Genomic DNA, 26,535 nt, shown 5'->3' with positions numbered 1-26,535 from the left:
GATAGAACTGCAGGTAGGAGGCCAAGACAGTATACACAATAGGTCTAGCTGTAATCGTATACATTTGTTATAAACACTGGAGGCTTTGTGTCGGCCCTAACCAAAATCTATGTAATAATCTTTTAATTCCCTTAATTTCTATATGTAGGCTACATATAGCACGCCCATTGTTAACCAGAGCACAGGGAGCTACATGTTTGCTCCTGTCAGAATCGTCCCACATTCCCCCATATAATGTACCAGAGTGCTGATCAAAATATTATAACGACGACGAGGTTCTGGAGTCTTCAATCATTTATTCACCACTCACTTTTCATACAATTTTACCCATATTTATACTCTAATTCTCCGTACTGATCACGCGTGTAATTATGTTCTTTTGGTTGTTTATGGCGTGATTTCCAGAAACTTTCCATTGTCATCTTGATTTTACCATAGAACATTCCCTTATTAGGCAATGTCTAAGAGCCTCGTCTTCAACTAAACTTATCCAAAATACTATTTGCATTACTCATACTTGAATCATGTCCAAAACTTAGTTATCATGTAATAAACAGTTGATCAAAATAAAAATCTGTTATGAAATTAACCAATCACATTAAATGATATTGGCTTTGACCTTTTCCATCTTTTTCTGACACTAAAAACATGTTCTACACTTGTTGACTCTTGATGAAACTTACTTTACACTCAATATCACTCTAACTTTTCATCTATTTGATTTCCCTTTTATTGCTAATTGTAATTAGTGTAAGTGTAAGTAATTAACTTTACAACAAAAAGTAGTGTGTATATCATTCAATATACAGCAGAAGGCTCAGTTAATGTATACTGAAATGAGAGCATTCAAGAAGCTCATTAAAATCACTAATTTTAAAGAAATATTTATGGTCCGTTGGGGCTTGATTCTCCATTCACAAATAATGAAAATCTTTAATTTTTGTTCGCTTGTTAACGTAATGGAAATAGAAATTATATATAAATGATAATAATTCTCTGCACACCACTGTCCCGTCAACCATAAGCCCATGTAGTCACTTTGGTTAAAATAATCCCGATTTTCTGGTATGATGTAATTAGTGGGCTATGTGAAAAACCAAACTGGAACAGGCAACTTTACTGGTATGATATTCGAAGCCATTTGTCCATGTTAAAGTAAATGCTTCTATATAAAATGTGGGGTTTTTTCCTTTTGCTTTATAAAACAAAATAAAACCATGGTAGAGGAGAAAAATCTTTATTTAGTGAAACAAATTTACTGAGTGCAATAAAAATGCCCAACATTATACAACGTGTATTTCCTTGAATTCTCGAGACATACTATGAAAGAGTGTAATCTTCCGCTGTAAAGGGAATTTATGTCATTCAGTAGAAAAATGTTGCAGAAGTAAAAAACGCTTTTTGAGCAATTTTTAGAACTCTTCCACGATAATTCTGGTAGCACTGGCCCATCCTGTGTATGCATTGGCCGTTTCAGAAGCACGGTTTCTGCATTGCCCAACATGAAAACCAATCACCACTTCTCCGGCTGCCAGGTTCTCGCAGATTCCGTCAACTGAAAAATTGCAATAGAAGTATAACTGTGAACTATCAGAGAAAACAATATACCAAGAATTAGAAACAAGCATGCAAAAAAATTTAATTTCCATAACTTGATTACCAGCTAGGTGTTTTCATTGACCTACTAATTCATACACGGCCTATGTATTTTGACTCTCCATTTTTATCCATTTATCTATTCTTTGTTTATTAAAACATCAACATAAGGCATGGCGTACAAGTAGTGGGGAATCACTTAGCCCTACCACTTCTGGCATCAACCACGAGTCTTTAGCGCAGGAAGCAGAGTGGGGTTTGAGAATGCTTAGGGAGCACCCTCGTCATATCACCTCGTCACTATTTTTTTCTATATGGTTAGCTCCCCCCCCCCCGCCCCCCCCCCCCCCCCCCCCCCCCACACACACACACACACATGTATGCCCACGCGGCCATGTGTTTTGCTTCTTCTGTAGCAATTTGCTAAGTTCAGTTTTCTATTTTCCATGTGCCACTTTACATAAGTAGTATTATATTGTATTCTAACTTACTGGTAGAATGATGGTGGACATTATATGTATTGTCAGCATAAAATTGTCCATCTATAAACGTTGGGCTGTCACATTCAGTGCCATTGAAAGTAAACCAATATCTGCGACAGGCTACAGTTTTACCAGCAGTGGCCATAACACGGATATTGCCATGGAAACCAACACGGAGCATGGATGTTCCCGTTGATTTGGTAAACCACACCTTCTAAAATTAAATGCAAAGTTTTAACTCGTCAGTTTTTTTTAATGAATAATAAATGTTAAAACATTCATTATTCATTAAAAAAACTGACGAGTCGTTACTCGTTGAGGAAATTTACAATTTATTTATGAGCTAATTTGGTTATTTTGTAGATGTGATTTAAATGACATAAATAGGCCCCTATACTTTAGAAAGTTTACATCTGCGTCGACAATTATATTTCCTTTTTCTTCAGTTAAAAGTCCTTATATTGGTGCCAAACATCTTAAACATATATTGAGCTATAACTAACTCCGTATGGCTTGCATTTCATCAAAATGTGCTGTCTTCTTGGTGGGATTATCAGCGAGAAAACTTTTCAATTTTTACAAAAGTCGCGTCACCTCTACTCCTTTTATCAGGCACACGTTTTGTCTTTTTATGCCCCATCTTTCCTATCTTGGGCTCTTGCTTCTCAAGACTGTTCATATGTTCATAGCAGTAGCCGGGGCAAGTCAGCAGTCGACATTTGAAGGAGTAAAGACTACTCAATACTAAAACCGCCGAGGTGTGAACAGCTGTGGACGTCATCGTGCTCTACAACGTCAAAGGTGAAACCAAACGCAATCTCAGTGCAAAAACAAATGAGAATAAAAGCATCTTACTAGGAACGTACAGAGCAGGCCTATCAAAGAACACGATCCAACTTGTTTTGATTCTGTAGCTTTTCCGGTATAACAGCACGTCACACCACCTGTTAACCGTGTTCGGTAGAAAAACGATATCTCCTCGACGGAATTATTTGCCAAATATGTTTTACTCAAAATTTCCATGGCTGCAATCGCACCAGTAATTAAAAAGTTGAATGTATTTTTTATTCTCTCCTCTCATGGTCTCGCTAAAAGTAAACCCCGCCTGTTGTGAACCGCCTCTGATCCCATTCTACTCTTTAATGTCATGGGTAAAGCCAAAATCAATCGTAGTATAAAATAAGCTCCGAGCTCCGGGTCGGGTTGTCAAACACGACTTCGATGTACATCACGAACTTTACCGTTCATGTCGGGGACTGGGGTTGCGTGGGCTGAAATGCGGCACCCGGATTATCCATTGCGACCTGGCGCTCTCCGTGACGAGGTTGAAAGTTTCCATCTGATCATTTCGAACCAACGGAGCCGTCGTGGCTGCGTGGTAACTCTGCTGACTTGCGGACAGGCAGACTCTCGGACGCTGGTTCGAGACACAGTAGCTGTCGTTTCATTTTTTGACCAGAATTAATTTGTAAAAATTGCGATTGTTTACTATAAGAGGAAACTCGCACCTACGGAGGGTGGGCGGGTCAGTCACGGAGCAGTCGGTAGCGTGCATGGATGCAAATGAGACATCCAAAGCGTCATCAACCTTGGTAACGCAAAGTCACGGGTTCGAGTCCCGGATGAGTCACGTCAGTCCATCACGACAACGACTTGGCCCCTGAATCGGGATGTCACGAGACGAGAACGAATGAGGGCTCTCGTGGGACTTAGCAGATTACCTTTTGCATAAAAATACGGAATACTTTAGAAAGTTTACATCTGCGTCGACAATTATATTTCCTTTCTCTTCAGTTATATTGGTGCCACAGATCTTGAACTTATATTGAGCTATAACTAACTCCGTATGGCTTGCATTTATGCCTCTACTCCTTTTATCAGGCACACGTTTTGTCTTTTTATGCCCCATCTTTCCTATCTTGGGCCCTTGCTTCTCAAGACTGTTCATATGTTCATAGCAGTAGCCGGGGCAAGTCAGCAGTCGACATTTGAAGGAGTAAAGACTACTCAATACTAAAACCGCCGAGGTGTGAACAGCTGTGGACGTCATCGTGCTCTACAACGTCAAAGGTGAAACCAAACGCAATCTCAGTGCAAAAACAAATGAGAATAAAAGCATCTTACTAGGAACGTACAGAGCAGGCCTATCAAAGAACACAATCCAACTTGTTTTGATTCTGTAGCTTTTCCGGTATAACAGCACGTCACACCACCTGTTAACCGTGTTCGGTAGAAAAACGATATCTCCTCGACGGAATTATTTGCCAAATATGTTTTACTCAAAATTTCCATGGCTGCAATCGCACCAGTAATTAAAAAGTTGAATGTATTTTTTATTCTCTCCTCTCATGGTCTCGCTAAAAGTAAACCCCGCCTGTTGTGAACCGCCTCTGATCCCATTGTACTCTTTAATGTCATGGGTAAAGCCAAAATCAATCGTAGTATAAAATAAGCTCCGAGCTCCGGGTCGGGTTGTCAAACACGACTTCGTTGTACATCACGAACTTTACCGTTCATGTCGGGGACTGGGGTTGCGTGGGCTGAAATGCGGCACCCGGATTATCCATTGCGACCTGGCGCTCTCCGTGACGAGGTTGAAAGTTTCCATCTGATCATTTCGAACCAACGGAGCCGTCGTGGCTGCGTGGTAACTCTGCTGACTTGCGGACAGGCAGACTCTCGGACGCTGGTTCGAGACACAGTAGCTGTCGTTTCATTTTTTGACCAGAATTAATTTGTAAAAATTGCGATTGTTTACTATAAGAGGAAACTCGCACCTACGGAGGGTGGGCGGGTCATCAACCTTGGTAACGCAAAGTCACGGGTTCGAGTCCCGGATGAGGCACGTCAGTCCATCACGACAACGACTTGGCCCCTGAATCGGGATGTCACGAGACGAGAACGAATGAGGGCTCTCGTGGGACTTAGCAGATTACCTTTTGCATAAAAATACGGTATACTTTAGAAAGTTTACATCTGCGTCGACAATTATATTTCCTTTCTCTTCAGTTATATTGGTGCCACAGATCTTGAACTTATATTGAGCTATAACTAACTCCGTATGGCTTGCATTTCATCAAAATGTGCTGTCTTCTTGGTGGGATTATCAGCGAGAAAACTTTTCAATTTTTACAAAAGTCGCGTCACCTCTACTCCTTTTATCAGGCACACGTTTTGTCTTTTTATGCCCCATCTTTCCTACCTTGGGCTCTTGCTTCTCAAGACTGTTCATATGTTCATAGCAGTAGCCGGGGCAAGTCAGCAGTCGACATTTGAAGGAGTAAAGACTACTCAATACTAAAACCGCCGAGGTGTGAACAGCTGTGGACGTCATCGTGCTCTACAACGTCAAAGGTGAAACCAAACGCAATCTCAGTGCAAAAACAAATGAGAATAAAAGCATCTTACTAGGAACGTACAGAGCAGGCCTATCAAAGAACACGATCCAACTTGTTTTGATTCTGTAGCTTTTCCGGTATAACAGCACGTCACACCACCTGTTAACCGTGTTCGGTAGAAAAACGATATCTCCTCGGCGGAATTATTTGCCAAATATGTTTTACTCAAAATTTCCATGGCTGCAATCGCACCAGTAATTAAAAAGTTGAATGTATTTTTTTATTCTCTCCTCTCATGGTCTCGCTAAAAGTAAACCCCGCCTGTTGTGAACCGCCTCTGATCCCATTGTACTCTTTAATGTCATGGGTAAAGCCAAAATCAATCGTAGTATAAAATAAGCTCCGAGCTCCGGGTCGGGTTGTCAAACACGACTTCGTTGTACATCACGAACTTTACCGTTCATGTCGGGGACTGGGGTTGCGTGGGCTGAAATGCGGCACCCGGATTATCCATTGCGACCTGGCGCTCTCCGTGACGAGGTTGAAAGTTTCCATCTGATCATTTCGAACCAACGGAGCCGTCGTGGCTGCGTGGTAACTCTGCTGACTTGCGGACAGGCAGACTCTCGGACGCTGGTTCGAGATACAGTAGCTGTCGTTTCATTTTTTGGCCAGAATTAATTTGTAAAAATTGCGATTGTTTACTATAAGATCATTTCGAACCAACGGAGCCGTCGTGGCTGCGTTGTAAGTCTGCGGACTTGCGGACAGGCAGGCTCTCGGACGCTGGTTCGAGACACAGTAGCTGTCGTTTCATTTTTTGGCCAGAATTAATTTGTAAAAATTGCGATTGTTTACTATAAGAGGAAACTCGCACCTACGGAGGGTGGGCGGGTCAGTCACGAAGCAGTCGGTAGCGTGCATGGATGCAAATGAGACATCCAAAGCGTCATCAACCTTGGTAACGCAAAGTCACGGGTTCGAGTCCCGGATGAGGCACGTCAGTCCATCACGACAACGACTTGGCCCCTGAATCGGGATGTCACGAGACGAGAACGAATGAGGGCTCTCGTGGGACTTAGCAAATTACCTTTTGCATAAAAATACGGAATACTTTAGAAAATTTACATCTGCGTCGACAATTATATTTCCTTTCTCTTCAGTTATATTGGTGCCACAGATCTTGAACTTATATTGAGCTATAACTAACTCCGTATGGCTTGCATTTCATCAAAATGTGCTGTCTTCTTGGTGGGATTATCAGCGAGAAAACTTTTCAATTTTTACAAAAGTCGCGTCACCTCTACTCCTTTTATCAGGCACACGTTTTGTCTTTTTATGCCCCATCTTTCCTATCTTGGGCTCTTGCTTCTCAAGACTGTTCATATGTTCATAGCAGTAGCCGGGGCAAGGCAGCAGTCGACATTTGAAGGAGTAAAGACTACTCAATACTAAAACCGCCGAGGTGTGAACAGCTGTGGACGTCATCGTGCTCTACAACGTCAAAGGTGAAACCAAACGCAATCTCAGTGCAAAAACAAATGAGAATAAAAGCATCTTACTAGGAACGTACAGAGCAGGCCTATCAAAGAACACGATCCAACTTGTTTTGATTCTGTAGCTTTTCCGGTATAACAGCACGTCACACCACCTGTTAACCGTGTTCGGTAGAAAAACGATATCTCCTCGACGGAATTATTTGCCAAATATGTTTTACTCAAAATTTCCATGGCTGCAATCGCACCAGTAATTAAAAAGTTGAATGTATTTTTTATTCTCTCCTCTCATGGTCTTGCTAAAAGTAAACCCCGCCTGTTGTGAACCGCCTCTGATCCCATTGTACTCTTTAATGTCATGGGTAAAGCCAAAATCAATCGTAGTATAAAATAAGCTCCGAGCTCCGGGTCGGGTTGTCAAACACGACTTCGTTGTACATCACGAACTTTACCGTTCATGTCGGGGACTGGGGTTGCGTGGGCTGAAATGCGGCACCCGGATTATACATTGCGACTTGGCGCTCTCCGTGACGAGGTTGAAAGTTTCCATCTGATCATTTCGAACCAACGGAGCCGTCGTGGCTGCGTGGTAACTCTGCTGACTTGCGGACAGGCAGACTCTCGGACGCTGGTTCGAGACACAGTAGCTGTCGTTTCATTCTTTGGCCAGAATTAATTTGTAAAAATTGCGATTGTTTACTATAAGAGGAAACTCGCACCTACGGAGGGTGGGCGGGTCAGTCACGGAGCAGTCGGTAGCGTGCATGGATGCAAATGAGACATCCAAAGCGTCATCAACCTTGGTAACGCAAAGTCACGGGTTCGAGTCCCGGATGAGGCACGTCAGTCCATCACGACAACGACTTGGCCCCTGAATCGGCATGTCACGAGACGAGAACGAATGAGGGCTCTCGTGGGACTTAGCAAATTACCTTTTGCATAAAAATACGGTATACTTTAGAAAATTTACATCTGCGTCGACAATTATATTTCCTTTCTCTTCAGTTATATTGGTGCCACAGATCTTGAACTTATATTGAGCTATAACTAACTCCGTATGGCTTGCATTTCATCAAAATGTGCTGTCTTCTTGGTGGGATTATCAGCGAGAAAACTTTTCAATTTTTACAAAAGTCGCGTCACCTCTACTCCTTTTATCAGGCACACGTTTTGTCTTTTTATGCCCCATCTTTCCTATCTTGGGCTCTTGCTTCTCAAGACTGTTCATATGTTCATAGCAGTAGCCGGGGCAAGGCAGCAGTCGACATTTGAAGGAGTAAAGACTACTCAATACTAAAACCGCCGAGGTGTGAACAGCTGTGGACGTCATCGTGCTCTACAACGTCAAAGGTGAAACCAAACGCAATCTCAGTGCAAAAACAAATGAGAATAAAAGCATCTTACTAGGAACGTACAGAGCAGGCCTATCAAAGAACACGATCCAACTTGTTTTGATTCTGTAGCTTTTCCGGTATAACAGCACGTCACACCACCTGTTAACCGTGTTCGGTAGAAAAACGATATCTCCTCGGCGGAATTATTTGCCAAATATGTTTTACTCAAAATTTCCATGGCTGCAATCGCACCAGTAATTAAAAAGTTGAATGTATTTTTTTATTCTCTCCTCTCATGGTCTTGCTAAAAGTAAACCCCGCCTGTTGTGAACCGCCTCTGATCCCATTGTACTCTTTAATGTCATGGGTAAAGCCAAAATCAATCGTAGTATAAAATAAGCTCCGAGCTCCGGGTCGGGTTGTCAAACACGACTTCGTTGTACATCACGAACTTTACCGTTCATGTCGGGGACTGGGGTTGCGTGGGCTGAAATGCGGCACCCGGATTATACATTGCGACCTGGCGCTCTCCGTGACGAGGTTGAAAGTTTCCATCTGATCATTTCGAACCAACGGAGCCGTCGTGGCTGCGTGGTAACTCTGCTGACTTGCGGACAGGCAGACTCTCAGACGCTGGTTCGAGACACAGTAGCTGTCGTTTCATTTTTTGGCCAGAATTAATTTGTAAAAATTGCGATTGTTTACTATAAGAGGAAACTCGCACCTACGGAGGGTGGGCGGGTCAGCACGGAGCAGTCGGTAGCGTGCATGGATGCAAATGAGACATCCAAAGCGTCATCAACCTTGGTAACGCAAAGTCACGGGTTCGAGTCCCGGATGAGGCACGTCAGTCCATCACGACAACGACTTGGCCCCTGAATCGGCATGTCACGAGACGAGAACAAATGAGGGCTCTCGTGGGACTTAGCAAATTACCTTTTGCATAAAAATACGGTATACTTTAGAAAATTTACATCTGCGTCGACAATTATATTTCCTTTCTCATCAGTTATATTGGTGCCACAGATCTTGAACTTATATTGAGCTATAACTAACTCCGTATGGCTTGCATTTCATCAAAATGTGCTGTCTTCTTGGTGGGATTATCAGCGAGAAAACTTTTCAATTTTTACAAAAGTCGCGTCACCTCTACTCCTTTTATCAGGCACACGTTTTGTCTTTTTATGCCCCATCTTTCCTATCTTGGGCCCTTGCTTCTCAAGACTGTTCATATGTTCATAGCAGTAGCCGGGGCAAGTCAGCAGTCGACATTTGAAGGAGTAAAGACTACTCAATACTAAAACCGCCGAGGTGTGAACAGCTGTGGACGTCATCGTGCTCTACAACGTCAAAGGTGAAACCAAACGCAATCTCAGTGCAAAAACAAATGAGAATAAAAGCATCTTACTAGGAACGTACAGAGCAGGCCTATCAAAGAACACAATCCAACTTGTTTTGATTCTGTAGCTTTTCCGGTATAACAGCACGTCACACCACCTGTTAACCGTGTTCGGTAGAAAAACGATATCTCCTCGACGGAATTATTTGCCAAATATGTTTTACTCAAAATTTCCATGGCTGCAATCGCACCAGTAATTAAAAAGTTGAATGTATTTTTTATTCTCTCCTCTCATGGTCTCGCTAAAAGTAAACCCCGCCTGTTGTGAACCGCCTCTGATCCCATTGTACTCTTTAATGTCATGGGTAAAGCCAAAATCAATCGTAGTATAAAATAAGCTCCGAGCTCCGGGTCGGGTTGTCAAACACGACTTCGTTGTACATCACGAACTTTACCGTTCATGTCGGGGACTGGGGTTGCGTGGGCTGAAATGCGGCACCCGGATTATACATTGCGACCTGGCGCTCTCCGTGACGAGGTTGAAAGTTTCCATCTGATCATTTCGAACCAACGAAGCCGTCGTGGCTGCGTGGTAACTCTGCTGACTTGCGGACAGGCAGGCTCTCGGACGCTGGTTCGAGACACAGTAGCTGTCGTTTCATTTTTTGGCCAGAATTAATTTGTAAAAATTGCGATTGTTTACTATAAGAGGAAACTCGCACCTACGGAGGGTGGGCGGGTCAGTCACGGAGCAGTCGGTAGCGTGCATGGATGCAAATGAGACATCCAAAGCGTCATCAACCTTGGTAACGCAAAGTCACGGGTTCGAGTCCCGGATGAGGCACGTCAGTCCATCACGACAACGACTTGGCCCCTGAATCGGCATGTCACGAGACGAGAACGAATGAGGGCTCTCGTGGGACTTAGCAAATTACCTTTTGCATAAAAATACGGTATACTTTAGAAAATTTACATCTGCGTCGACAATTATATTTCCTTTCTCTTCAGTTATATTGGTGCCACAGATCTTGAACTTATATTGAGCTATAACTAACTCCGTATGGCTTGCATTTCATCAAAATGTGCTGTCTTCTTGGTGGGATTATCAGCGAGAAAACTTTTCAATTTTTACAAAAGTCGCGTCACCTCTACTCCTTTTATCAGGCACACGTTTTGTCTTTTTATGCCCCATCTTTCCTATCTTGGGCTCTTGCTTCTCAAGACTGTTCATATGTTCATAGCAGTAGCCGGGGCAAGTCAGCAGTCGACATTTGAAGGAGTAAAGACTACTCAATACTAAAACCGCCGAGGTGTGAACAGCTGTGGACTTCATCGTGCTCTACAACGTCAAAGGTGAAACCAAACGCAATCTCAGTGCAAAAACAAATGAGAATAAAAGCATCTTACTAGGAACGTACAGAGCAGGCCTATCAAAGAACACGATCCAACTTGTTTTGATTCTGTAGCTTTTCCGGTATAACAGCACGTCACACCACCTGTTAACCGTGTTCGGTAGAAAAACGATATCTCCTCGGCGGAATTATATGCCAAATATGTTTTACTCAAAATTTCCATGGCTGCAATCGCACCAGTAATTAAAAAGTTGAATGTATTTTTTTATTCTCTCCTCTCATGGTCTTGCTAAAAGTAAACCCCGCCTGTTGTGAACCGCCTCTGATCCCATTGTACTCTTTAATGTCATGGGTAAAGCCAAAATCAATCGTAGTATAAAATAAGCTCCGAGCTCCGGGTCGGGTTGTCAAACACGACTTCGTTGTACATCACGAACTTTACCGTTCATGTCGGGGACTGGGGTTGCGTGGGCTGAAATGCGGCACCCGGATTATCCATTGCGACCTGGCGCTCTCCGTGACGAGGTTGAAAGTTTCCATCTGATCATTTCGAACCAACGGAGCCGTCGTGGCTGCGTTGTAAGTCTGCGGACTTGCGGACAGGCAGGCTCTCGGACGCTGGTTCGAGACACAGTAGCTGTCGTTTCATTTTTTGGCCAGAATTAATTTGTAAAAATTGCGATTGTTTACTATAAGAGGAAACTCGCACCTACGGAGGGTGGGCGGGTCAGTCACGAAGCAGTCGGTAGCGTGCATGGATGCAAATGAGACATCCAAAGCGTCATCAACCTTGGTAACGCAAAGTCACGGGTTCGAGTCCCGGATGAGGCACGTCAGTCCATCACGACAACGACTTGGCCCCTGAATCGGGATGTCACGAGACGAGAACAAATGAGGGCTCTCGTGGGACTTAGCAAATTACCTTTTGCATAAAAATACGGAATACTTTAGAAAATTTACATCTGCGTCGACAATTATATTTCCTTTCTCTTCAGTTATATTGGTGCCACAGATCTTGAACTTATATTGAGCTATAACTAACTCCGTATGGCTTGCATTTCATCAAAATGTGCTGTCTTCTTGGTGGGATTATCAGCGAGAAAACTTCAATTTTTACAAAAGTCGCGTCACCTCTACTCCTTTTATCAGGCACACGTTTTGTCTTTTTATGCCCCATCTTTCCTATCTTGGGCCCTTGCTTCTCAAGACTGTTCATATGTTCATAGCAGTAGCCGGGGCAAGTCAGCAGTCGACATTTGAAGGAGTAAAGACTACTCAATACTAAAACCGCCGAGGTGTGAACAGCTGTGGACTTCATCGTGCTCTACAACGTCAAAGGTGAAACCAAACGCAATCTCAGTGCAAAAACAAATGAGAATAAAAGCATCCGAAGTCATCTTACTAGGAACGTACAGAGCAGGCCTATCAAAGAACACGATCCAACTTGTTTTGATTCTGTAGCTTTTCCGGTATAACAGCACGTCACACCACCTGTTAACCGTGTTCGGTAGAAAAACGATATCTCCTCGACGAAATTATTTGCCAAATATGTTTTACTCAAAATTTCCATGGCTGCAATCGCACCAGTAATTAAAAAGTTGAATGTATTTTTTATTCTCTCCTCTCATGGTCTCGCTAAAAGTAAACCCCGCCTGTTGTGAACCGCCTCTGATCCCATTGTACTCTTTAATGTCATGGGTAAAGCCAAAATCAATCGTAGTATAAAATAAGCTCCGAGCTCCGGGTCGGGTTGTCAAACACGACTTCGTTGTACATCACGAACTTTACCGTTCATGTCGGGGACTGGGGTTGCGTGGGCTGAAATGCGGCACCCGGATTATCCATTGCGACCTGGCGCTCTCCGTGACGAGGTTGAAAGTTTCCATCTGATCATTTCGAACCAACGGAGCCGTCGTGGCTGCGTGGTAACTCTGCTGACTTGCGGACAGGCAGACTCTCGGACGCTGGTTCGAGATACAGTAGCTGTCGTTTCATTTTTTGGCCAGAATTAATTTGTAAAAATTGCGATTGTTTACTATAAGATCATTTCGAACCAACGGAGCCGTCGTGGCTGCGTTGTAAGTCTGCGGACTTGCGGACAGGCAGGCTCTCGGACGCTGGTTCGAGACACAGTAGCTGTCGTTTCATTTTTTGGCCAGAATTAATTTGTAAAAATTGCGATTGTTTACTATAAGAGGAAACTCGCACCTACGGAGGGTGGGCGGGTCAGTCACGAAGCAGTCGGTAGCGTGCATGGATGCAAATGAGACATCCAAAGCGTCATCAACCTTGGTAACGCAAAGTCACGGGTTCGAGTCCCGGATGAGGCACGTCAGTCCATCACGACAACGACTTGGCCCCTGAATCGGGATGTCACGAGACGAGAACGAATGAGGGCTCTCGTGGGACTTAGCAAATTACCTTTTGCATAAAAATACGGAATACTTTAGAAAATTTACATCTGCGTCGACAATTATATTTCCTTTCTCTTCAGTTATATTGGTGCCACAGATCTTGAACTTATATTGAGCTATAACTAACTCCGTATGGCTTGCATTTCATCAAAATGTGCTGTCTTCTTGGTGGGATTATCAGCGAGAAAACTTTTCAATTTTTACAAAAGTCGCGTCACCTCTACTCCTTTTATCAGGCACACGTTTTGTCTTTTTATGCCCCATCTTTCCTATCTTGGGCTCTTGCTTCTCAAGACTGTTCATATGTTCATAGCAGTAGCCGGGGCAAGGCAGCAGTCGACATTTGAAGGAGTAAAGACTACTCAATACTAAAACCGCCGAGGTGTGAACAGCTGTGGACGTCATCGTGCTCTACAACGTCAAAGGTGAAACCAAACGCAATCTCAGTGCAAAAACAAATGAGAATAAAAGCATCTTACTAGGAACGTACAGAGCAGGCCTATCAAAGAACACGATCCAACTTGTTTTGATTCTGTAGCTTTTCCGGTATAACAGCACGTCACACCACCTGTTAACCGTGTTCGGTAGAAAAACGATATCTCCTCGACGGAATTATTTGCCAAATATGTTTTACTCAAAATTTCCATGGCTGCAATCGCACCAGTAATTAAAAAGTTGAATGTATTTTTTATTCTCTCCTCTCATGGTCTTGCTAAAAGTAAACCCCGCCTGTTGTGAACCGCCTCTGATCCCATTGTACTCTTTAATGTCATGGGTAAAGCCAAAATCAATCGTAGTATAAAATAAGCTCCGAGCTCCGGGTCGGGTTGTCAAACACGACTTCGTTGTACATCACGAACTTTACCGTTCATGTCGGGGACTGGGGTTGCGTGGGCTGAAATGCGGCACCCGGATTATACATTGCGACTTGGCGCTCTCCGTGACGAGGTTGAAAGTTTCCATCTGATCATTTCGAACCAACGGAGCCGTCGTGGCTGCGTGGTAACTCTGCTGACTTGCGGACAGGCAGACTCTCGGACGCTGGTTCGAGACACAGTAGCTGTCGTTTCATTCTTTGGCCAGAATTAATTTGTAAAAATTGCGATTGTTTACTATAAGAGGAAACTCGCACCTACGGAGGGTGGGCGGGTCAGTCACGGAGCAGTCGGTAGCGTGCATGGATGCAAATGAGACATCCAAAGCGTCATCAACCTTGGTAACGCAAAGTCACGGGTTCGAGTCCCGGATGAGGCACGTCAGTCCATCACGACAACGACTTGGCCCCTGAATCGGCATGTCACGAGACGAGAACGAATGAGGGCTCTCGTGGGACTTAGCAAATTACCTTTTGCATAAAAATACGGTATACTTTAGAAAATTTACATCTGCGTCGACAATTATATTTCCTTTCTCTTCAGTTATATTGGTGCCACAGATCTTGAACTTATATTGAGCTATAACTAACTCCGTATGGCTTGCATTTCATCAAAATGTGCTGTCTTCTTGGTGGGATTATCAGCGAGAAAACTTTTCAATTTTTACAAAAGTCGCGTCACCTCTACTCCTTTTATCAGGCACACGTTTTGTCTTTTTATGCCCCATCTTTCCTATCTTGGGCTCTTGCTTCTCAAGACTGTTCATATGTTCATAGCAGTAGCCGGGGCAAGGCAGCAGTCGACATTTGAAGGAGTAAAGACTACTCAATACTAAAACCGCCGAGGTGTGAACAGCTGTGGACTTCATCGTGCTCTACAACGTCAAAGGTGAAACCAAACGCAATCTCAGTGCAAAAACAAATGAGAATAAAAGCATCTTACTAGGAACGTACAGAGCAGGCCTATCAAAGAACACGATCCAACTTGTTTTGATTCTGTAGCTTTTCCGGTATAACAGCACGTCACACCACCTGTTAACCGTGTTCGGTAGAAAAACGATATCTCCTCGGCGGAATTATTTGCCAAATATGTTTTACTCAAAATTTCCATGGCTGCAATCGCACCAGTAATTAAAAAGTTGAATGTATTTTTTTATTCTCTCCTCTCATGGTCTTGCTAAAAGTAAACCCCGCCTGTTGTGAACCGCCTCTGATCCCATTGTACTCTTTAATGTCATGGGTAAAGCCAAAATCAATCGTAGTATAAAATAAGCTCCGAGCTCCGGGTCGGGTTGTCAAACACGACTTCGTTGTACATCACGAACTTTACCGTTCATGTCGGGGACTGGGGTTGCGTGGGCTGAAATGCGGCACCCGGATTATACATTGCGACCTGGCGCTCTCCGTGACGAGGTTGAAAGTTTCCATCTGATCATTTCGAACCAACGGAGCCGTCGTGGCTGCGTGGTAACTCTGCTGACTTGCGGACAGGCAGACTCTCAGACGCTGGTTCGAGACACAGTAGCTGTCGTTTCATTTTTTGGCCAGAATTAATTTGTAAAAATTGCGATTGTTTACTATAAGAGGAAACTCGCACCTACGGAGGGTGGGCGGGTCAGCACGGAGCAGTCGGTAGCGTGCATGGATGCAAATGAGACATCCAAAGCGTCATCAACCTTGGTAACGCAAAGTCACGGGTTCGAGTCCCGGATGAGGCACGTCAGTCCATCACGACAACGACTTGGCCCCTGAATCGGCATGTCACGAGACGAGAACAAATGAGGGCTCTCGTGGGACTTAGCAAATTACCTTTTGCATAAAAATACGGTATACTTTAGAAAATTTACATCTGCGTCGACAATTATATTTCCTTTCTCATCAGTTATATTGGTGCCACAGATCTTGAACTTATATTGAGCTATAACTAACTCCGTATGGCTTGCATTTCATCAAAATGTGCTGTCTTCTTGGTGGGATTATCAGCGAGAAAACTTTTCAATTTTTACAAAAGTCGCGTCACCTCTACTCCTTTTATCAGGCACACGTTTTGTCTTTTTATGCCCCATCTTTCCTATCTTGGGCCCTTGCTTCTCAAGACTGTTCATATGTTCATAGCAGTAGCCGGGGCAAGTCAGCAGTCGACATTTGAAGGAGTAAAGACTACTCAATACTAAAACCGCCGAGGTGTGAACAGCTGTGGACGTCATCGTGCTCTACAACGTCAAAGGTGAAACCAAACGCAATCTCAGTGCAAAAACAAATGAGAATAAAAGCATCTTACTAGGAACGTACAGAGCAGGCCTATCAAAGAACACAATCCAACTTGTTTTGATTCTGTAGCTTTTCCGGTATAACAGCACGTCACACCACCTGTTAACCGTGTTCGGTAGAAAAACGATATCTCCTCGACGGAATTATTTGCCAAATATGTTTTACTCAAAATTTCCATGGCTGCAATCGCACCAGTAATTAAAAAGTTGAATGTATTTTTTATTCTCTCCTCTCATGGTCTCGCTAAAAGTAAACCCCGCCTGTTGTGAACCGCCTCTGATCCCATTGTACTCTTTAATGTCATGGGTAAAGCCAAAATCAATCGTAGTATAAAATAAGCTCCGAGCTCCGGGTCGGGTTGTCAAACACGACTTCGTTGTACATCACGAACTTTACCGTTCATGTCGGGGACTGGGGTTGCGTGGGCTGAAATGCGGCACCCGGATTATACATTGCGCCCTGGCGCTCTCCGTGACGAGGTTGAAAGTTTCCATCTGATCATTTCGAACCAACGAAGCCGTCGTGGCTGCGTGGTAACTCTGCTGACTTGCGGACAGGCAGGCTCTCGGACGCTGGTTCGAGACACAGTAGCTGTCGTTTCATTTTTTGGCCAGAATTAATTTGTAAAAATTGCGATTGTTTACTATAAGAGGAAACTCGCACCTACGGAGGGTGGGCGGGTCAGTCACGGAGCAGTCGGTAGCGTGCATGGATGCAAATGAGACATCCAAAGCGTCATCAACCTTGGTAACGCAAAGTCACGGGTTCGAGTCCCGGATGAGGCACGTCAGTCCATCACGACAACGACTTGGCCCCTGAATCGGCATGTCACGAGACGAGAACGAATGAGGGCTCTCGTGGGACTTAGCAAATTACCTTTTGCATAAAAATACGGTATACTTTAGAAAATTTACATCTGCGTCGACAATTATATTTCCTTTCTCTTCAGTTATATTGGTGCCACAGATCTTGAACTTATATTGAGCTATAACTAACTCCGTATGGCTTGCATTTCATCAAAATGTGCTGTCTTCTTGGTGGGATTATCAGCGAGAAAACTTTTCAATTTTTACAAAAGTCGCGTCACCTCTACTCCTTTTATCAGGCACACGTTTTGTCTTTTTATGCCCCATCTTTCCTATCTTGGGCTCTTGCTTCTCAAGACTGTTCATATGTTCATAGCAGTAGCCGGGGCAAGTCAGCAGTCGACATTTGAAGGAGTAAAGACTACTCAATACTAAAACCGCCGAGGTGTGAACAGCTGTGGACTTCATCGTGCTCTACAACGTCAAAGGTGAAACCAAACGCAATCTCAGTGCAAAAACAAATGAGAATAAAAGCATCTTACTAGGAACGTACAGAGCAGGCCTATCAAAGAACACGATCCAACTTGTTTTGATTCTGTAGCTTTTCCGGTATAACAGCACGTCACACCACCTGTTAACCGTGTTCGGTAGAAAAACGATATCTCCTCGGCGGAATTATTTGCCAAATATGTTTTACTCAAAATTTCCATGGCTGCAATCGCACCAGTAATTAAAAAGTTGAATGTATTTTTTTATTCTCTCCTCTCATGGTCTTGCTAAAAGTAAACCCCGCCTGTTGTGAACCGCCTCTGATCCCATTGTACTCTTTAATGTCATGGGTAAAGCCAAAATCAATCGTAGTATAAAATAAGCTCCGAGCTCCGGGTCGGGTTGTCAAACACGACTTCGTTGTACATCACGAACTTTACCGTTCATGTCGGGGACTGGGGTTGCGTGGGCTGAAATGCGGCACCCGGATTATCCATTGCGACCTGGCGCTCTCCGTGACGAGGTTGAAAGTTTCCATCTGATCATTTCGAACCAACGGAGCCGTCGTGGCTGCGTTGTAAGTCTGCGGACTTGCGGACAGGCAGGCTCTCGGACGCTGGTTCGAGACACAGTAGCTGTCGTTTCATTTTTTGGCCAGAATTAATTTGTAAAAATTGCGATTGTTTACTATAAGAGGAAACTCGCACCTACGGAGGGTGGGCGGGTCAGTCACGAAGCAGTCGGTAGCGTGCATGGATGCAAATGAGACATCCAAAGCGTCATCAACCTTGGTAACGCAAAGTCACGGGTTCGAGTCCCGGATGAGGCACGTCAGTCCATCACGACAACGACTTGGCCCCTGAATCGGGATGTCACGAGACGAGAACAAATGAGGGCTCTCGTGGGACTTAGCAAATTACCTTTTGCATAAAAATACGGAATACTTTAGAAAATTTACATCTGCGTCGACAATTATATTTCCTTTCTCTTCAGTTATATTGGTGCCACAGATCTTGAACTTATATTGAGCTATAACTAACTCCGTATGGCTTGCATTTCATCAAAATGTGCTGTCTTCTTGGTGGGATTATCAGCGAGAAAACTTCAATTTTTACAAAAGTCGCGTCACCTCTACTCCTTTTATCAGGCACACGTTTTGTCTTTTTATGCCCCATCTTTCCTATCTTGGGCCCTTGCTTCTCAAGACTGTTCATATGTTCATAGCAGTAGCCGGGGCAAGTCAGCAGTCGACATTTGAAGGAGTAAAGACTACTCAATACTAAAACCGCCGAGGTGTGAACAGCTGTGGACTTCATCGTGCTCTACAACGTCAAAGGTGAAACCAAACGCAATCTCAGTGCAAAAACAAATGAGAATAAAAGCATCCGAAGTCATCTTACTAGGAACGTACAGAGCAGGCCTATCAAAGAACACGATCCAACTTGTTTTGATTCTGTAGCTTTTCCGGTATAACAGCACGTCACACCACCTGTTAACCGTGTTCGGTAGAAAAACGATATCTCCTCGACGAAATTATTTGCCAAATATGTTTTACTCAAAATTTCCATGGCTGCAATCGCACCAGTAATTAAAAAGTTGAATGTATTTTTTATTCTCTCCTCTCATGGTCTCGCTAAAAGTAAACCCCGCCTGTTGTGAACCGCCTCTGATCCCATTGTACTCTTTAATGTCATGGGTAAAGCCAAAATCAATCGTAGTATAAAATAAGCTCCGAGCTCCGGGTCGGGTTGTCAAACACGACTTCGTTGTACATCACGAACTTTACCGTTCATGTCGGGGACTGGGGTTGCGTGGGCTGAAATGCGGCACCCGGATTATCCATTGCGACCTGGCGCTCTCCGTGAGGAGGTTGAAAGTTTCCATCTGATCATTTCGAACCAACGGAGCCGTCGTGGCTGCGTTGTAAGTCTGCTTACTTGCGGACAGGCAGGCTCTCGGACGCTGGTTCGAGACACAGTAGCTGTCGTTTCATTTTTTGGCCAGAATTAATTTGTAAAATGGGTCAGGCACGGAGCAGTCGGTAGCGTCATCAACCTTGGTAACGCAAAGTCACGGGTTCGAGTCCCGGATGTCGCACGTCAGTCCATCACGACAACGACTTGACCCCTGAATCGGGATGTCACGAGACGAGAACAAATGAGGGCTCTCGTGGGACTTAGCAAATTACCTTTTGCATAAAAATACGGTAGGGCCCTAACACCCTAAAATAAAAAGCTAACCGATTTCTCATTATTTGGTTATTTACAGTTTGAGACTGACGTGGCAAGCATCATAGCCTTAAATAACCAGCAAATTTAATTTTGTAATATTCGGCTTTTTCCTGCGAGCGATACAAAATGCAGCGTTTGGCCAATTTTTGACCCTTAACAAGCCTACTACACGCACGTAATTCTGAATTGAAAAGCGTTTTTTTAACGTGCCTGTTACCTTAATTAAACCGACATCCCTATCGTCGTTGATATCTGTCCATGTAAATTGTTTCACGTTTCTTGGGGAACAAGGAGTTCCTGGAATAAATTAGGATATATATGCATATGAAAATGAGACTTCAAGGTGATTTGACCTTATGCAGACTTAGCTGAATTGAATAACCACAGAACGACAAAAATGCCATACTTTGACATATAGATAAATAATAGTAATTATGTGATATTTTTTACAATTGGGAAAAGCTCTCCAGAACTCTCAGTTTCTGTCCGTAAAAACTAATAGTCCATAATTTGCTTTTCATAGAGCCTTCAACAGCACGTTAAACAAGGGATATCAGTAATTTTCAACTTTGCAGTCAATTTTTATCCTGTCCATCCTGGAAAATAGCCTACTCTGCTGAAATTTGCTACTTTTACTTCCGGTCGTAATTTTCTCTTCTCACTTACTAGTTACCATTGATTCATTGATTCAACACTTCACTTCGCCTTCTTCCATTCACAAAAGATCTGGGTTTGAGTCATCCCAACAGGTTCATGCATTGCTTTAAAATCCACCTCTAGTTAAAGGTTTCGATAAATGACTCAAAATCCATTCAGCAGGCCAACAGTAAAAAGGTTTTTTTCATAGAAATACGGGGATCTTTAAAACACAACTTTCCACTTTGCATCCATGTATACGATGTAATAATTCCCCAATTAAAAATGCCCACGCTGTGAGAAAATGAACTGATAGTATCCGAAACTCACCTGCTTCTCCCTTTGGTCCTGGTGGTCCAGTTTCTCCTCGAAGCCCGTCTCTACCATCTCTGCCATCTCTTCCATCAGTGCCGTCTTTTCCATCCCTTCCATTTTGATAGCATTGCTACAAAAAAGTTTCGGATGAGCCTATATTCATTTTCTGCAAAAATAGACTTTAACTTTTAAACACTATCTTGACGTACACGTAACACAGGATTAAGTCTATATCGTAAGAAAATTTGTGAAATCTCGACTCTGTAAATCGTGGAATTCAAAATAAGTGAACTTTGTTCTCTTTTGAAAGTTTTAGCATCTTATTAAGCTAGCTACAGCCGAAGAAAACAAAACGTAACTATGAGAAATAAGCTGGACAATGAATCGACAATTTGTTTAAAGCAACGTGATGAACTTCAGGGCATTCTCATGTATCTTACCTGGGCGTTTGTCGTCAATTGGCTTATGCTAAATGTTGCCAAAAGAACAAAAATCACAGCTGTTGCATACGTCATACCTATGACTGGATGGGATCTGTATCCGACTGCAAAATGCCTTTTACATGTACATGTGTATTGGCTATAAGGGGCCCGACCCACTTTCTTTTGCTGAAACAGGATCTAAACTAACCACTTAGTACATGTAACTCACTGATTGTTTTCAATCTCCTCTTGCCTTCATCAAAATAAAATAGACAACACCAAATATATTACTCACATCGAGCCCTCTGCTTCTACAAAAAAAACTGTTAACAAAGCTCAAGCGATGTAACACGATCTTCGTGTAGAGTGGTGGATTTTTTAAAAAAAATGTGAGAGCGCTTGCAAACTTTCCCAAATTTACGACTGGCCATCTACAATGGTAGACTATGCAAATGAAGGTTGCGGAAAGAAACAAACTTCGTAATGTTTTCAAGACTCTTTATATGCGTATTTTTTTTCATTTAAAATAGGATTAGTTGAAGCATTGACAAACACATAACGCGCAAATGTTATATAGTCGAGAGATATATTGCATAAAAATCCAAGCCAAGTCAACTTTTGCTGTGTATGTACACTGTATTTGCCCTCTGATATCAGGGACCCACTAACTTTTTGTAACAGACTACTACATATAGAGCATCTTGTGGTCAGAAAGTAGAGTGTACTATTAGAGATAGTGTAATCGGCAGAAAACAGGACTTGAATTTATCACAAGGTCACGCGCTGATTGTCCTTCACGTAAATAGAGACACCTAATAACAGGGGCAGATTTAAGCCGTCTTCTGGGTCTTCCGGAAGACGGTCAGATTTTCAAGTTTACGTTGACGGGTATCTAATTTTTTCTGTTGGAAGACGGTCAAAATTGGAGGATGAATCAACAAAGATATTTGGAAGACTGTCAGTAAATAGGTCTGGACCCGCCCCTGTAATATAATGCGTGGCATGATTATCACCCAACATTAGTTCTTTTTTCTGTTCTTTTAAATGATAAATAAGTATACGTATTTTGTAACAAGTCACTATGAAACATCCACATTAGTTGAAGGGTATCGATGATTGTGATATAAATATATTCTGTGAAATCGGTCATTTGAAATGCCTATTCAAAATGGGTATCAAAATGGGTATCCACAGTCTAGTGATTAAAGAAAACTATCCAAGACATATTCAAAGAAGAGAACCAATAGGAAATCATAGCCTTGCTAGCGACATTTTGTCAGCTTTTCTCCGTGAACATGTACATGTACAGCCGTTCTATTTATATAGAAAAACGCAATGAGTACCGCACCCAGTAACAATTCACTTTTGGGTCTTCTGTGCCTGATGTAAGGTAGTGGACAGCGTCAATAAAACTTGACCTGTTTTGCGACTGTTAATCAAATTAAGTGTCTTGGTGACGTGTGTGTGTGTGTGTGTGTGTGTGTAAACGCGTGATGATTGGAATTTGCATTTGGTAATTTGTGTCCCATAGGTTGTTCGTTCATTCAATCTTAGTAGAAGCAGTAGTGCTTTTAAGTTTTTTTTTAAATAAATATAAAAGCTTTATACTCATTTGACACATATTTATGCGAAATGCTTCATATTACCAACTGCAAAAAATAAGCACTTTGCGATCGACAGTGATTCATTCACACAAAGCTTAAAATACAACGCTGAATGCATAAATATATATACGTTTTGTAGTAATTTTTATTACACAACATGTGAATAGATTAGCCTATTTACAAATTATATCCAGTATTATTACAAACTGCATACAAAATCATCAAGTTGGTGGAGATCCAAATTTTCATTTGTGGATACTTTGAGAGGGGGCCATGTTCAATAGTTCGTCCTGAAAGATATTGCACTGTTCAAAACGAAAACCACATATTTATATATATTGTAAATAATGATACATGTAAATGAAAACAACAATAATAATAAGTCCTGCCATAGCCTGTAGGTATAGAACACAATTTTCCAGTTGCTCTAATGAGCTGCAAGGGGAAGTTTTGAACCACAAAAAAAAAAAAAAAAAACTTCAAAACAATAGTATTTCTATTGTTGCCAGGTTATGCTTCAAAGCCCAAACTTAACTGGCGCCAATATGTCTTGAGAGGGAAGGCTAGGCTGTGATAAGCAGGTGGTCACCAAATCTCCGTCTTTCAAAACAGTAGGATCGGAAACAGCACCGCCCATGCCAAGTGCCATCTCGTGGACCTGAGGTGCAACAGCTTCACCAATGCATTCCTTTACTCCGTGAACATTCTGTACGCCACCTGGTGTTGAACGCCCTTCTTTGTTCAACGACGCCACCAATTGATTCAGCTCTGAAATCTTAGCTTGGATGAGTGCCTTCTCCTCTTCTAATCGGCATCTCTTAAGTTCTGCATCATACAGCTGAAATTGAGAAAAATACTTTAATATATATTTTAAAAAACACAATAAATATACAAAAATTAAAATAATGATAATCAGTAAAGAGAATCCCCAGACATTGACGAAGGAATAATACTAAGTGAGTGTCGCCAGACATGTATTATGTACAATAGTCATGGTTATATACTGATGTTGACAAGGCATGCAAGTTTTCCTTTACATACTGTAATTGTTTTCCAAAGTGGAACATCAACTCTACCTGTTGTGGCATTTCGAACTTGTCCTTTTGTAACGAGACTATGAACCCTTGTTTTTCCAAGAAATTGATCACGCGTCCTAAAATATTTTGAACGTATTGAAATAAGATCACATGCAATGAAAAAGCAATTCTACCAATAGAGAGAAAACGATGTTAGAATAAGTGAAAAAATCAGATGCAAACTTTTTAGTTACGCTCTACAGGATTAACAAAATGAAAAAAAAATTCTTATTATCTTAAATATAGTTTTCCCTAATCAAAGCTCTAATTGGATCTATTCATTTAAAAAATTAGAAAAATTAATTAGCAAGGTTCACATCAATTTTCAATCGGCATTTACTGACATAAAAAACAAAACAAAAACCAAATATTGTTTTATGTAAGTACACCATAAGTTTCGAATAGTATTTGATTCACCAGATTATTGAATTGGAACTAACCAACATACTTTTCGTTTTTTCTTTGTTGACTGCATCCAGTTCTTCTAAAACAGTTTTCTGCATCTCACTTGTCTTCATAGCGAGGCTTGCCAATTCACCCTGAAAACAAACACGCAGGATTAAACAGTTTGTAAAACTAGCTTGTGGAATATATTTACACTATCTATAACAATCCAAGTAAAGAACGATGCTTGTATAATGTGCAACATGCCAAACGCCCCTTCTCCTTCTTACTGAAAAAGATAAACAAAAATCTAGACATGAAGAAAAATTACCGTTGTCTTGGTCAGCATAAAATGCAGCTCTTCTACTTCCCGGTCTCGTGATGCCAATGCCAGTGCTAATTTGTTCACTTTTCTCTTAAGATCTGCCTTTTCGCGGGCCTCCAGAATTTCGCTTTTGTCTTTTGCAGTGAGAACTTCATTTAAGGCAGCAATAGCCTTGTCTTGTTGGGCAAGCCTCTTGCATTTAGATCTCAGGTATTTCTTAAGAATTTCTAAAAGATAACATTTTACCTGTGAAACACTTATATTTTTTCCGAGTTAAACAACATGTTTTTGGATATCGATAGCAGTCTCGTTATCGCAGCGATATTTCGTTACGTAGCGACAACCACCTAATATTTCAATTTACAAAGAAAAATGAATAAATAAATAAAATAACTTAACAGTGAATTGCATACCGAGTTCATATTGCTGCTCTGAAACTTTACGTAGTATGGCCAGCTTTTCCTCCTGCAGCGTTGCGTTTTGCTGGTTTATGAGCTTCAGTTCCTGATTCTTTTCATCACATTTCTTCTCAATCATTGCTGTCAATGGAGTCACATGACAAAAAGCATCATCTTAATATATGGTTTTCCAATTTTTTTAGGGAGAGAGGTGGGAGAGCATGACGTTCTGATAATTACTAATTATACTGAACTGTATGTTTTGGATAGAGATCAACAGTTTATGTTTTTAATCATTATCAATTCCTTTTACGCAGTCTGGCCGTCAAGAATGTTTTTAAGTTGAGATGGAACCGTTGACTCACCAATGTTGTTTTCTGATTCTGTGATATGAGTGGACATATTTTCCATTTTGTCCTCAAGATCGGCAATGTGAAGGGTTTTCTGGTTCACATCATTAAGGGTTTGCTTCATAGTCACAAGAACCTGGTTCAGACTGTGATTCAATGTGATCATTTCTTTTCCATTATAATAATGTTCAGGATCAACCTTATTGGCGAGGTCCTGTAACTCTTTTCTTCTAAATAAGCCTGAAACATAAGACAAACCAATGCCAAAAAACTAGTAAGGAGCTTTCAAACAGAGGTTGTATTTTTTATACGAAACATTGTTACGTGGTTATAAAAAACAAACTTACCCATCGTCGATTTTATCTGTTTATGTCTCCGTAGTTACATGAACATTTGTTGTTGTGAAAATTACGTCATTTCATCTATGACGCAACACAGCACGCTGCATAATACAAATGTAGGCTTACTTAGCGCTTTCAAAAACAATAATGGCAAAAACTCTTTTGATCCACGTTCAAAGCTTCAGTCTGTGTGTGGGCATGTTATTCTACATCACCACATTACATATTTCACCAAAATATCTATAGGCCCTAGGGCCTACTCCGATCTACTCCTTGCAATCTAAACATTACTTTTAGGCTACTTGGATCACTGAGCACGGGATCTTTAAATTGAAAAAAAAAAAAAAAAACTTGTAAGAATTCTGGTAATTAGGCAAATCAAAGTGGTCTAAAAGTTTTGATTTTATCGCTAAGACGAAACTTTGTTCATACATGTAGGGGCCTATGTGTTTTTGTGAATTAATTTATATTTACAGATTTTAAATTAGGCCTACCACATTTCAACGTTTACCAATTGATCTGTCTTTATCTTATATTGAAACATTTCTTCTATTTTTATGCTGGAAGTAAGATTTTTATATACACTCCGATCTATAAAACAACACACAAGGCCCATTTTTAAGGCTACGGGGAAGGGTCCCTATAATTTTTTTTATCATATA

The 26,535-nt window shown here is 41.9% G+C and overlaps 2 protein-coding genes across 2 annotated transcripts; both read right to left on the bottom strand.

Annotated features, from left to right (window-relative positions):
• Window positions 1-1,202: 1,202 nt before the first annotated feature.
• LOC106173532 (collagen triple helix repeat-containing protein 1) lies at window positions 1,203-21,653 on the bottom strand. The gene is made up of 5 exons (XM_013554689.2): window positions 21,414-21,653; window positions 20,989-21,103; window positions 20,240-20,319; window positions 2,088-2,292; window positions 1,203-1,555 (listed from the first exon to the last, which is right to left on the bottom strand). The coding sequence occupies exons 1-5, from the start codon at window positions 21,486-21,488 to the stop codon at window positions 1,413-1,415; spliced, it is 618 nt and encodes a 205-aa protein (XP_013410143.2). The 5' UTR covers window positions 21,489-21,653; the 3' UTR covers window positions 1,203-1,412.
• A 1,479-nt stretch (window positions 21,654-23,132) lies between these two features.
• LOC106173544 (uncharacterized) lies at window positions 23,133-26,025 on the bottom strand. The gene is made up of 6 exons (XM_013554702.2): window positions 25,548-26,025; window positions 25,198-25,323; window positions 24,791-25,011; window positions 24,524-24,614; window positions 24,076-24,152; window positions 23,133-23,837 (listed from the first exon to the last, which is right to left on the bottom strand). Exons 1-6 carry the CDS (start codon window positions 25,696-25,698, stop codon window positions 23,517-23,519), a joined length of 987 nt encoding a protein of 328 aa, XP_013410156.2. The 5' UTR covers window positions 25,699-26,025; the 3' UTR covers window positions 23,133-23,516.
• Window positions 26,026-26,535: the final 510 nt, after the last annotated feature.

This window comes from Lingula anatina, chromosome 3 (assembly GCF_051362555.1).
Source record: "Lingula anatina isolate TDL-2025a chromosome 3, LinAna3.0, whole genome shotgun sequence".
Classification (NCBI taxonomy): domain Eukaryota; kingdom Metazoa; phylum Brachiopoda; class Lingulata; order Lingulida; family Lingulidae; genus Lingula; species Lingula anatina.
The sequence above is the reverse complement of the archived record's forward strand: the minus strand, read 5'-3'. Positions and strand labels throughout refer to the sequence as shown.

Coding starts and splice junctions, on each gene's coding strand:
- LOC106173532 (XM_013554689.2), bottom strand. CDS start 21,488: ATGACGTATGCAACAGCTGTGATTTTTGTTCTTTTGGCAACATTTAGC. Junction 20,320..20,988: donor AGGACCAAAGGGAGAAGCAG/GTGAGTTTCGGA, acceptor AATTTATTCCAG/GAACTCCTTGTTCCCCAAGA. Junction 2,293..20,239: donor GGGATGTCGGTTTAATTAAG/GTAACAGGCACG, acceptor ATTTAATTTTAG/AAGGTGTGGTTTACCAAATC.
- LOC106173544 (XM_013554702.2), bottom strand. CDS start 25,698: ATGATCACATTGAATCACAGTCTGAACCAGGTTCTTGTGACTATGAAG. Junction 25,324..25,547: donor AGAATCAGAAAACAACATTG/GTGAGTCAACGG, acceptor CTCCATTGACAG/CAATGATTGAGAAGAAATGT. Junction 23,838..24,075: donor AGTTCGAAATGCCACAACAG/GTAGAGTTGATG, acceptor TCTCAATTTCAG/CTGTATGATGCAGAACTTAA.